Source organism: Numida meleagris, chromosome 3 (genome assembly GCF_002078875.1).
Source record: "Numida meleagris isolate 19003 breed g44 Domestic line chromosome 3, NumMel1.0, whole genome shotgun sequence".
In the NCBI taxonomy this organism is placed as follows: domain Eukaryota; kingdom Metazoa; phylum Chordata; class Aves; order Galliformes; family Numididae; genus Numida; species Numida meleagris.
The window spans coordinates 90698419-90710014 of NC_034411.1; the positions used below are offsets into that span (position 1 = coordinate 90698419).

General features: G+C 36.5%; 1 protein-coding gene across 4 annotated transcripts in view; it reads left to right on the forward strand.

Moving 5' to 3' along the window:
• Nucleotides 1-11080, forward strand: part of CSMD1 (CUB and Sushi multiple domains 1) — a 1076183-nt gene extending 1065103 nt beyond the window's left edge. For 2 of the 4 annotated variants that reach the window (XM_021390293.1, XM_021390292.1), the window contains 2 exons: nucleotides 3741-3873; nucleotides 7402-11080. In XM_021390293.1, coding sequence (XP_021245968.1) covers nucleotides 3741-3873; nucleotides 7402-7561 — 293 coding nt within the window. In that variant the 3' untranslated portion in view covers nucleotides 7562-11080. The remainder of the gene's footprint in view (nucleotides 1-3740; nucleotides 3874-7401) is intronic. The other 2 variants (XM_021390294.1, XM_021390295.1) reach the window with 1 other exon arrangement.

Consider the following 11596-nt stretch of genomic DNA (forward strand, 5'->3'; position numbering starts at 1 on the left):
AGTTGCTCTTCCCTTGTCCATTGATGCAGTGACAGTATCATAAAAGGCCACTAAGTTGGTCAAGCAGGATTTGCCCTTGGTGAAGCCATGCTGGTTCTCTCATATCACTTCCCTGTCTTCAGTGTGCCTTAGCATAGTTTGCAGGAGGATCTGCTCCATGATCTTTCCCAGAGGTGATTCTGACAGGTCGTTAGTTCCTGGGGTCATCCTTTTTACCCTTCTTAAAAATGGGTGTGATGTTCACTTTTTTCCGCTCACCAGGGACTTCATCTGACTGCCACAACTTTTCAAATATCATTGAGAGTGGCTTGGCAACTGTATCTGCTAATTCCATCAGGACTCTGGGATGCATCTCAATGGGACCCATAGAGTTGAGGATGTTCATGTTCCTCAGGTGGTCACGAACTTGGTCTTCACTTACGGTGGGAGGAACACTGCTTCCCCAAACCCCTCCTACCAAACCAAATGTTTGAGGGCTGTGTGATGAGCAATTATCTGGGAAGACTGAGGCAAAAAAGTTGTTAAGTACCTCAGCCTTCTCCTTATCTGTTGTTACCAGGTTGCCTGTGTCACTCACTGGGGAGGGTATGCTCTACTGGACCATTCTTTTCTGGGTGAGGTATCTGTAGAAGCCTTTCTTGTTCTTCTTGACAACCATTGCCAAGTTTAGTTCAAGCTGGGCCTTGGCTTTCCTAACCCCATCCCTACAAAGCCTAGCAGCTTCCTAATAGTCTTCCCACGGTACCTGTTCCACTGCCTGTTTCCCTGTTTCCACTGCCTGTGCATTTTCTTCTCACTCTTTAAGTTTGATCAGCAGGTCCCAGTTCAGCCATGCCAGTCTCTTGCCTTTCTTTTCTGACTTGCTGCACCTGGTGATGGAGAGCTCTTGTGCTCTGAGGAAAGCTTCCTTAAAGATATGCCAGCTCTACTCTGCACCCTTACCCATGAGGACAGTTTCCTAGGGTGTTTTGTTGACTAACTCCCTGAAGAGCTTTCCTAAATTTAGTGTCCTAATTTTACTCTTTGCCTGTCTCATATCCCTCCGGAGCGTGAACTCAACTGTAGCATGGTCACTACAGCCCAGGCAGCCTCCAGTCTTGATGTCACCAGTCATTTCATTTGCATTGATGAACAAGGTCCAGTATTGCATCCCCCCTGGTGGAGCTGTCTATTACTTGACTCAGGAAGTTATCATCATCTCAGAAGTGAGGTTTTTAAAAATGCAGATACTATCTTTTAAATATTGGTATATTTGGATTTCTTTATGTGATTATTTACTAGACGCTTAATGTCTATAGGTTGCTTATTCTCCATTGAAGAAGTTATAGTTAAAAGGAGACACTAAATTTCAGACCAACATTGGTAACAACATCTGTTCATATACTGTAAAATTCAGTAGTTTTTTTTAACTGTTATGTTCATGAATATTCTGCTGAGGTAATGATCTCATGTCCTCAAGCTGAAGACTTAACATATTTCAAATTACTTTCTGCCTTTACACTAAACCAGAACTGTGCATAAACTCTGCATGCACTGGTGCATATAAAATGTAATATAAAATTAGTCACCTGCAAGCATACTTCAAAGAGCAGCGTTTGCTGAGAAGTACATGGTTAAGTGTGAAAGACCAAACTCTTTGAAGAATTCCCTATCACACGACAGTAGGGAAAGACCAGGCTCAGTGGATATGCTCATTCTTGGAATATCATGAAAACTGAAGAAAATTTAGTTTCTAACTACTGTTTATCCTCTTTCAGAATCAATTTTGTTTGTTTGTAGCCTTAGAGAATAACTTAATGAGAAAATAGATCTGTTATCAGTCTGCCAAAAGAATTAGAACTTTAAATGATTTAACCTATTTTTCCACTACTGTGAGCTTTTTGTTTGGTTTGTTATCTTTCAATATCTTGTTGTGTATGGTCTGCAAGTCCACTGCTAGTTTCTGTTTCTGTAATTGCTGAGTGCCTATGCCTTACCTCTAGAGTTCTAGATTTGTGTTCTAAAATCTTAGCTTCTTCCATTCCAATCTGAAATGTCACAGAATCATAGTATCATCTAGGGAGGAAAAGACCTTTAACATCATCAAGTCGAATCGTCAACCTGAACTACAGACTCCCATCACTAAACCATGTATCTTAGTGACACATCTGTACATCTCTTAAGTACCTCCGGAGATGGGGACTTCACCACTGCCCTGGGCAGCCTGTTCTAATGCTTGGTCACCCTCACACGTGAATATAGAATCATAGAATTAGCTAGGTTGGAAAAGACCTACAAGATCACCTAGTCCAACCATCCACCTACCACCAATAACCCCACTAAACCATGTCTCTCAACGCTATATCTGAATGTTTCTTGAACACCTCCAGGGACGGTGTCTCAACCGCCTCCCTGGGCAGCCCGTTCCAGCGCCTGACCACTCTTTCAGAAAAGTAGTGTTTCCTAATGTCCAGCCTAAATCTCCCCTGGCGCAACTTGAAGCCATTCCCCCTCGTCCTGTCACTAGTTACAAGAGAGAAGAGGCCGACCCCCAGCTCACTACAACCTCCCTTCAGGTAGTTATAGAGAGCGATAAGGTCTCCCCTGAGCCTTCTCTTCTCCAGACTGAACAATCCCAGCTTCCTCAGCCGCTCCTCGTAAGGCCTGTGCTCCAGACCCCTCACCAGCTTCATCATTGCAATATATTCTTCCTGCTATCTAATCTAAACCTTTCCTGGTGCAACTTGAGATTGTGTCCTATCACTTGTCACCTGAGAAAAGTGACCAATACCCTTCTTGCTGAAACTTCCTTTCAGGTAGTTGTAGGGAGCAATGAGGTCTCTTCTCAGCCTCTTCTCCAGACCAAACAGCCTCAGTTCCCTCAGCTGCTCCTTCATTTGTTTTATTTTCTGGTCCCTTCACTAGCTTTGTTGTTCTTCTCTGTACATGCTTCAGCAACTCGTTATCCTTCTTATAGTGAGGGACCTAAAACTGAACACAGTACTTGGGGTGTGGCCTCACCGGTGCTGAGTACAGAGGGACAATCCCTTGCCTGGTCCAGCTGGCCATGCTATTTTTGGTGCCATCAACTTTCTTGGTCACCTGGGCACTTTGCCAGCTTGTGTTCATCTGGCTATCAACCAGCACCCCCAGGTGCTTTTCTGCCATACAGCTTTCCAGCCACTCTTCTCCAAGTCTATACAGCTGCATAGAGTTTTTATGACCCAAACGCAGGAATTCCTGTCCACAATAAGAGAGGCCATGCTACAGGCAACTGCCTTTGCATTCTCTGCATGGGAATTTTATACCAGTGCAAAAGCAGCTGCTGGAGGCTCTAAACCTCATGTCTCACCCCTTGAAGGAAACTGAGATACGGCCAGGACATGTACACAGATGCTAGTTGCTTCTAAGCTAATATTAAGTATGCAGCCATAGAATAATTTTTGCAGTGTTAATCATTTGTTGTAGAAGGTGTAGGGCTTAATTTTGTTCAGTTTCTGATAGATGTCGTTTACGACTATGATATTAAATTGAAACAAGTATTATTTGCTGAATACTCTTGAAATCAATTTCATAATTTTTAATGATATGTTATTCAGTGGAATTAACAAGACATATGTATGATACTGCATGTTATTTTCTGAATATTTTTAAATAGAATGATTTTATCAAGTCAGCATTTTCCTTCATTTTGAATAAAAAGAGAATTCTGGGATAGAAAAACTATGAATTTTATTTCTGCCCTTTTTGCTTCTTTTCAGGTCCCTTAAGTGCAGACACAGACCTTTCAAATCACTATTATGGTACAAACAGCAGTTCTGTTGCAGCTGCCATCCTGGTACCTTTCTTTGCTCTAATATTATCAGGGTTTGCATTTTACCTCTACAAACACAGGTATTGTAAATGTTATTTATTTAGGGACTTAATATACTGTTTGTCTTAATTTTGATAAGCATGAGTAACTAGAGAATGCAACACTAAAGCTTTAAAGAATATCTTTGTTCTAGAAAGGCAAAAATTTCTAAGCACTCCACCAAAGGGGTTCAGTGCGGAGAAGTTCTTAATTGTGAATTAGAAAAATGAGTCAGTGTATTGAGAAACAAAAACCTATAAATCTTGTTCTGTTGGGATGTCAGATTGAAATCTCAGATCACGTGTTTTATTCTTTCATTTTAATGCTCTATTAAATTAAATATATGCTGTTTTTTTTTTTCAAAAAATAATAAGGCTACTTACAGTTCATACTGAATAAGTTAGTAGATACTACTAACATTGGCATGATTTTAGCTTGTATGAAACTTATATATCAGTAGATAATAGAATAAATCTAGTCATACTGTCTCAAATTAGATTTAAAAGCAGATGTATGTATATGATACACATGTTGGCTAGAGCTTTCTGGGACAATTTTTGTTTTTTGTATTGAGTTACAATATTCTCTGACTGCCTCGCATTGTTTGCAGTCTGCAAAATGCTGTTTATCAGAAATACTGATTTAAACACATTCAGAAACCTCCGTTATATAATTTTGATAACAGGAGTATTGTGTGATTTTAAGAAATCGTACAGACAAAGTGAAGTCCACTGTTGGCCTGTGATGGACTTGACAGTCTGCCTACCTCAGCATTAGATATCTATAATTAACTCCACTTAAAGTGATACATGTCCAGAAATGAAATAGTGCTTGGTGNAAAAAAAAAAAAAAAAAAAAAAAAAAAAAAAACAGATCAGGAAAAACTAAGAATTGTGCCTCAGAACAAAGTTATTGAAAAATACCTTTTGATTCCTGCATTCTCAACTCGATCCTTCTCTGAAATGAGGGAAGTTTATACAGAAGCACAAAAGAACAGGTATTCATTCAGATAGGGTGAAGAAATGGAACATAAAGGGAAGATTGCTGTCACTTTGCTCTTAGAAGGGGGAAGAAATCTCAAAGTAAAATTTAATAAGACTGTACTGTGACCTATAGGTATATTTTGCAGATCTTCTATGAAGTGATTTATACTGGACAGGAGTAACAGAGGTTTCCTCTTCTATTTGCTAGCGATAAACATATATGTTTAAGAGAGCTAAAATTTTTTATTCAGAAGAGTAGATTCCATTAAACCACAGTTTTTAGAGAGGTTATTAGAAGCTATCTTCATGAAATTAACAAGCTCATTTTTCATGTAAAGCAACTTGAGGTCACCTTTATCCTCTCTGAAAGAAAGGATGTTGCAAAAGAAAGGGAATAGAATCTGTGACTTTTTTAAATGAAATTTTCAAAATGCTGCAGTAGCAATTATGCCCCTAGAGTCTATCTATAGCAATGAATTTGAAAGTGTTCTTATGGAAAAATTTTACATATATTTCTGTGCTGCTTATGTCAGATTAATAACAATTAGAACCAGAGGTGTTAGAGCTTTTTTACATAATTTCAGTACCTTTTTTCTATCAGACAGGGAGTGCATCAGAAGACAGCATTTCAGTCTTTCTAAATAAAATGAAAATATTAAGAATTATTTACATTTAGGAAAGCTCCTATGTTAAGATTTCTAAATGTTTTGTCACTTCTAAAATTAGAATGTTGGGGAAAAAAAAAAGTTAAATTACAAGAATTATTTGTAAGTTGTCAGTTTCCATTACATACATATTTCCAGTGAGAATTTTCCCAATCTGCTACCCAAAACAAAATCATTTTGTAGAAGTGTTTGATTTTCAGAACCCTCTTGCGAAGTTTTATCTTGAAATTCTTTGCTAAATTGTTTAACATTAATTAAGCACTAAGCATCTATTTTTTGTTCTCCTTCACTGACTTTCTTGCCCTATTTCAGTTATTGAAATTATAAAACTCTATACTGAACCTCCTTTATATTTCTCTTTATCTACTTTTAGATGCTGAAAAATTTAGTCTTGAAGTAGCAAAATACAGTATTTCATTAATTTTACTGTATCATTTTACTCTGCATATTGGGAAGTATGAATAATTCCAGTTTGCTTTTCATTTAATTATTGGCTTAATATGTTCTAACAGAACTTTGCATGATAATATGAACATCCCTGAAGTTCTGATATGTTCTACGTAGTGGTAAAATAATATCCAGAATAGAGGAGCAGTTCCTGAAGGATAATTATTTGAGTCCTTTAATCTGCAAGTGTCAAAATTACTGTAAATATTAGCTAGGATTTGGTCAATCAGATTACAGATGTTTGGACATATACAGTCTGTGCCAAGGTGTCTAATACTGTTTATTGCTGGAAGTATCTGTGGAGGTAAGCACGCATACTGTGGCAAATAAGGGTCACTAATTTTGGTTATTCCAGTTATCTGAAGGTTACTACCATTAACAGCGTACAATTCTCTGGACACTTGCTGTCTATTACTGCCTCACTGAAGCTATGCTGTATGACTTTGCACTGACTTACATTTTGTAGTGTCCAGGAGACTTATTACAGCATTTCATTGGGACAACACTAACTTCCTGTTATGGAATGGTAATAACCTGCTGATAACAGCAAATTACTAAGTTGTTTCCACTGCTGAAAAACACCTAAGTCAGTAAAGGCCGTGAGTGTTTATCTAATCTAAAACCCAAGATACAATTGAAAGAATGAATTAGGAGCTGCTTGCATTCATTTTTCTCCATACATCTCACCATCTACTCAAGTCTTTTAAATTAACAATTTGTAATAATTTGTATCAGTACATTTATACAGATGGTCCAGTTGTCTTCCTGGATATACAGTAAAAATTAGAATGGGTAAAATCCCAAATGTCTATGAAAGACAATTACAATGTGCTTGATTTTGAGAAAATCAAATTTATCAAGTAAAGATGCTATTGCAGTTTTGCCAGTAAAATCAATACTTTAGAAAGACCATTATGTGTATTTGGAAATTGGTAAGGTGTTGATTTAGTAAAATTGGAGTAAGTGTTTCCACTCTATGGAAGGATTCTTTTATTGTCAGAGTATAGCAATCTAAAAATGAAAATGCCATCAGAAACCATCATAATTGTTGCTACTGACAAAAAATATTGTAAATGTTATCAGTTCCCAAAGTACTTTGTTCTTTTGCTACACATTGCTTTACTTCTGCCTGCCAATTTTCGCACTAACAGGCTACGAAGTTCTCATTCTTCTGACAGATTTTATACAGGGAAAATGCATACCTGTATTATGCCTATGTTGTCCCTGTGCTTTTGCAGTATTGGTTTGCCCGTTAAGGATTTGTATTCTTCATGTTCTAAGAACAGCTTCCTGACAGATTTATCTTACTCTTTAAGTCCTGGTAACATCCTTTACAGATCTCTCTTTATCTACGTTAGACAGAGCTGTGCAGCTTGTATAGATGGGATGAAAACATTAAAGATAAAACCTGCAGTAATAGTAGAATTTTTATTTTTATTGTTCACTAATGGCCATTTCTTGCCTTTTATTCCAGAACAAGACCAAAAGTACAGTACAATGGGTATGCTGGACATGAAAACAGCAATGGACAGGCATCATTTGAAAATCCTATGTATGACACAAACTTAAAACCCACAGAGGCAAAGGCTGTGAGGTTTGATACGACTCTGAACACAGTTTGTACAGTGGTATAGCCTTCAGTGCCCAATATGACTGATTCATAGCCATACCTCTGATGGACAAGCAGTAATTCCTTTGGTGCCATATACCAGTTTCCCTTCTTCTCTTGGCTTTGCTGCTGTAATCTTTAACATCTTCTGTGAGCCTACATGCAGCTAAATTTTCTGGTAAAAATGTGTCAGTCTTCTGGGGATCAGACAAGGAATATTTTTTCATCTGAAGTTGGATTAAAATGCCTGGCTGCGTCTGCTTCAACTCAAGGCACACTTTAAGGAAGACTGCCAAGTCACACCAATTAGTCATATTTAATGCCTCAGACTTTCATATTTGTATGTGGCTGGATGCCTTTCAATGCATTCTTCTGGGCACCTGGATAAATCCTTTGAGTACTGTGACAAATGACAGCACCATAGATTTTCCCCGAGAACAGGAATATTCTGAAGAAATAAAGCTCTCTTGAAGGAGAAGTCAACCTATCTTGAGGTTGCGTACACCTGCAAATGCTTTACCATTGAAATCTTGCTAAAAGCAAAGAAACTTACAGTGTATCTCATACATATGGCAGTTTGCCAATTTCCCAATCAGCCGTTATATTGCAAAATGTTAATGCACAATTTTTTTGCACTAGAGTGTTATGGATGACTGATTAAGATACTGGTAAAAATATACAGGGTTTCTACTGTTCATTGTATATAGACATTCACTCACTTTTTGCCAAGCAAAACGTTTCACAATAAATTTTCTTGGAATATTAAATTACTTCCCCCACACTTAGCACCAGTTAAAATCTTGTGCAAAAGAGGACAATCTTTTGTCAAAGTTTGACTAAGTTTATTTCTGTGATTACAGGTCAGTGGAGACTTTCAGCCAGAACGAGAGCCCATTTCTAAGAAATTTTCATTGGCAGTATGATTGTTTTCTTCTGAAATCCATCATCAATCACCAGTTGTCAGTATTACACTATTTAACAGCAGGGGGGTTAGCAGCTATTGCTGCTTGCCATGTAAAAATGTGAATAGTAATTTATTTTAGATAGCTCATAAAGCCTGTGAGCCAGTGCTCATAATGCAGTCTTCCCTTTTGCATTTTTTTTTCATTTTTTTCCTGTAATATGACATCATTTTCTCATGTTAATTGGAACTAAAACACATTATAGTAGCATATGTATACCCAGTGCAAATTGTCTATAACAAGCTGTCATTCTGTTTCTAATTTGAGCAAAGAGCAATATTCAACCATCTCTTTGCTTTCTGGTTTATTGTTTTTGTTTGTTTGATTTTTTTTCCCATTTTTTTTTTTTAACACACTGCTTATTGCTTTTGTACTCAGTTTGACAGAGAAAGTTTGACATTTGTAAATACAAATGGTTGAGTAAATCGTTAACATTTTCTTAGGAATTTTACTGAATGAAAACAAACAAAAAAAGATGCCAATGGGTAAATTAGTTAAGTTTTAAAATTAGGAAATTACAAAAAATAGTGAACTAAAAGTTGATTTTATTCCTACACATTGAGCTCAAAAACAAGGAATTTGCATTGCTTTTCTATTAAATTCAAGTTTGAGTTTCTTTTTCTTAAATTTTCTAAATTTCAAACTGTCTTAATGTCCAGTTGCTATGTAAAGCTGGAGAAAAATATTTCTGAACTCCATATGTGTGTGGGTCTGGCTGTTGCACAAAACAAAAAGGAAATACAAGTCTAATAGCACATTTTCAGCTAATGTGCGGAACAGAAAGAAAAATTCCAAGGTAACCAACACTTGGTCAGTTTAACCATTCTACATCTGTTAGATGAAAAATGGCAGCAATATAACACAGTATTGTAGGGCCTCCCGCCAGCTGTTATATTCTTCATATGAGCAAGAAACTCTGAAGTAAATTTAATAAATAATCCTTTTCAGTCAGTTCCTTGTTCATTTTTTTAGTAGCTTTTGGCTTTCTTTTTTGTTTGTTTCTGAAGTAAGTTTCACTTATCTGTCATATCTCCTAGCCCTTCAGCTTTCTTGAGAAAGAACAGAGTCATCATATCAAAGTTGTTGTGATCTCACCCTATGTACAGGAAGCTGCTCTGCAAATGAATATCTTCCTTAGAAACAGTGGGCCAGGGAGGGAAGCTGCTGTGTGATTAAAGTTTTTGGCAGGTGTTCAAAATCATTGCTACTGCTTTGGAAGTCTTTCTGCAGTGGTGATGGCAGAAAAAGAAAAAAAAAAAAAAAAGGAATATTGAAAAGAAGTGCAATATTCTACCTAAGTGGTTACCATTGATATTTTCTGTATAGTGTATTCTTAAGTGACCTATGTCATCACGACCACTGAGGAATGCATTGGAGGAAAGTTCCCAGAAAGAGAGTTGTTAAATTATTTGGTCTTTTTTTTTTTCTTTTTTTTTTTTTTCTTTTTTTAATGAGAGCACAGATTCTCTGCATTCTTTATCCAGAGGTACCTTTTCAGGAAGTTATTCAAGGATTGTTTTTCCAAATTGAGTGTTCTCTGATAAGAGATGCTCAGAATTGGAGCACACTGACAAATTATCCCAAGAAGTTTGTTTGGAGTACTGCTTAAACAGAAGCTTCAGACTTGACCCCAGTAAAAGGAAAGATCTCATGATTCTATCAGTTCTATCCACAACCCTCAAATACCTCTCCTTCTCCATATGTTTGAGTCTTCTGTTCAGGTTGGATCTCTTTCTCCTGAAGATGTTTTAACAGAGGGCTATGTATGGTGCTTCACCAGAATAAGACTCTTAACGTGTTGTATGGTGGCCAGATAATGTCAGCCAGGAAATCTGCTTTCTGATATATATGCAGAAGACTTTTCCCCCAGTGTTGACCAGATCATTATGATGGGCTAATAAGACATGCTATTTTTTTTTAAAACAGGTTATGTGCTTCAAAGCTGTTAAAAACTGCTGCTTGTATCACACATCTTGCCTTTCTCCAGGCTAGCTGCAATAATTTTTTTTCTTGTGTAAAATATTTTGTAAACAAATAAAGGCTGTTATTAAAAAAAAACAAAACAAACAAAAAAAAAACCACAACAAGTAGGTGGGAGGGCGTGGGTGGGGGGACTGGGGAGGAACGCTGGCATTATGATCAAGTCAATCTAATTTTCATTCCCAGTATTTCATTCTGCCATTTCACTACATGCTGCTGTGACATGAAGTAGGTGCAAAAGAACTTTTTGTACAGAGATATATTTTTTATGAAGAATTTGTAAAATTATTAAATATGCTGTACTTTTTTGATTAATGTAGGTAAATTGTTAAAAATAAATGTTTTTACAATACAAAACAAATTGTAATTTTCCCAATAATGTAAAATTTACCATCTTTAGCAGATTTTCAGTTCTGATGCTATTACACATGTATTAATATTAAAGTGGCCTGTTAAAAATAAATAGTATTCTCTTTGGAAAAACAAAGACGAAAAACAAAACAAAAAAAAAACTAAAAAAGATTGTAATATAGCCTGTGCAATTCCACCTACCTTGAAAGCGAACTCGGAGTTCTAATTAAATATTTAATTTTAGATTTTCAGCTTTTGTGTGACCTATTCTTACAAACTTTTTTCTTCTTTTTGATTTTATACTTATAAATTTCAGGCAGTGATTTTTCATTGCATTAGATTGTTCAGCAGAATCTTAATTGGGTCACTTTGAGTTTCTGAGCATTATGCAACCTGGCAAAAAATTTCGGATGTTGTCCAGAGGTATAGGATCTACCTCCTGTTATCTTACACTTATCATTCAGATTTTAAAATAGGACTTTGTCTCCCAGACCATTTGGTTGTTTTATAAAAAATAACTTGTTAATTTGCCCACAAACTTGCATCCTGCATGTGAGGCTCACATGGAGCCAGAGATATTTCTGATTCTAATGTGTGAGTGCTGGTTCTGCAAGGACTTAGATATACGTACTGCTACTGAAATGAAAATGCTTATGTATATAACAGTTCTTAGTGTTTTCATAATCAAAACTTGAAATTCCAAACAATTTTATTTATTTATTCTACTCTGCACTAATGCAAAGGATTTATGTATTTGATTTCCTTTT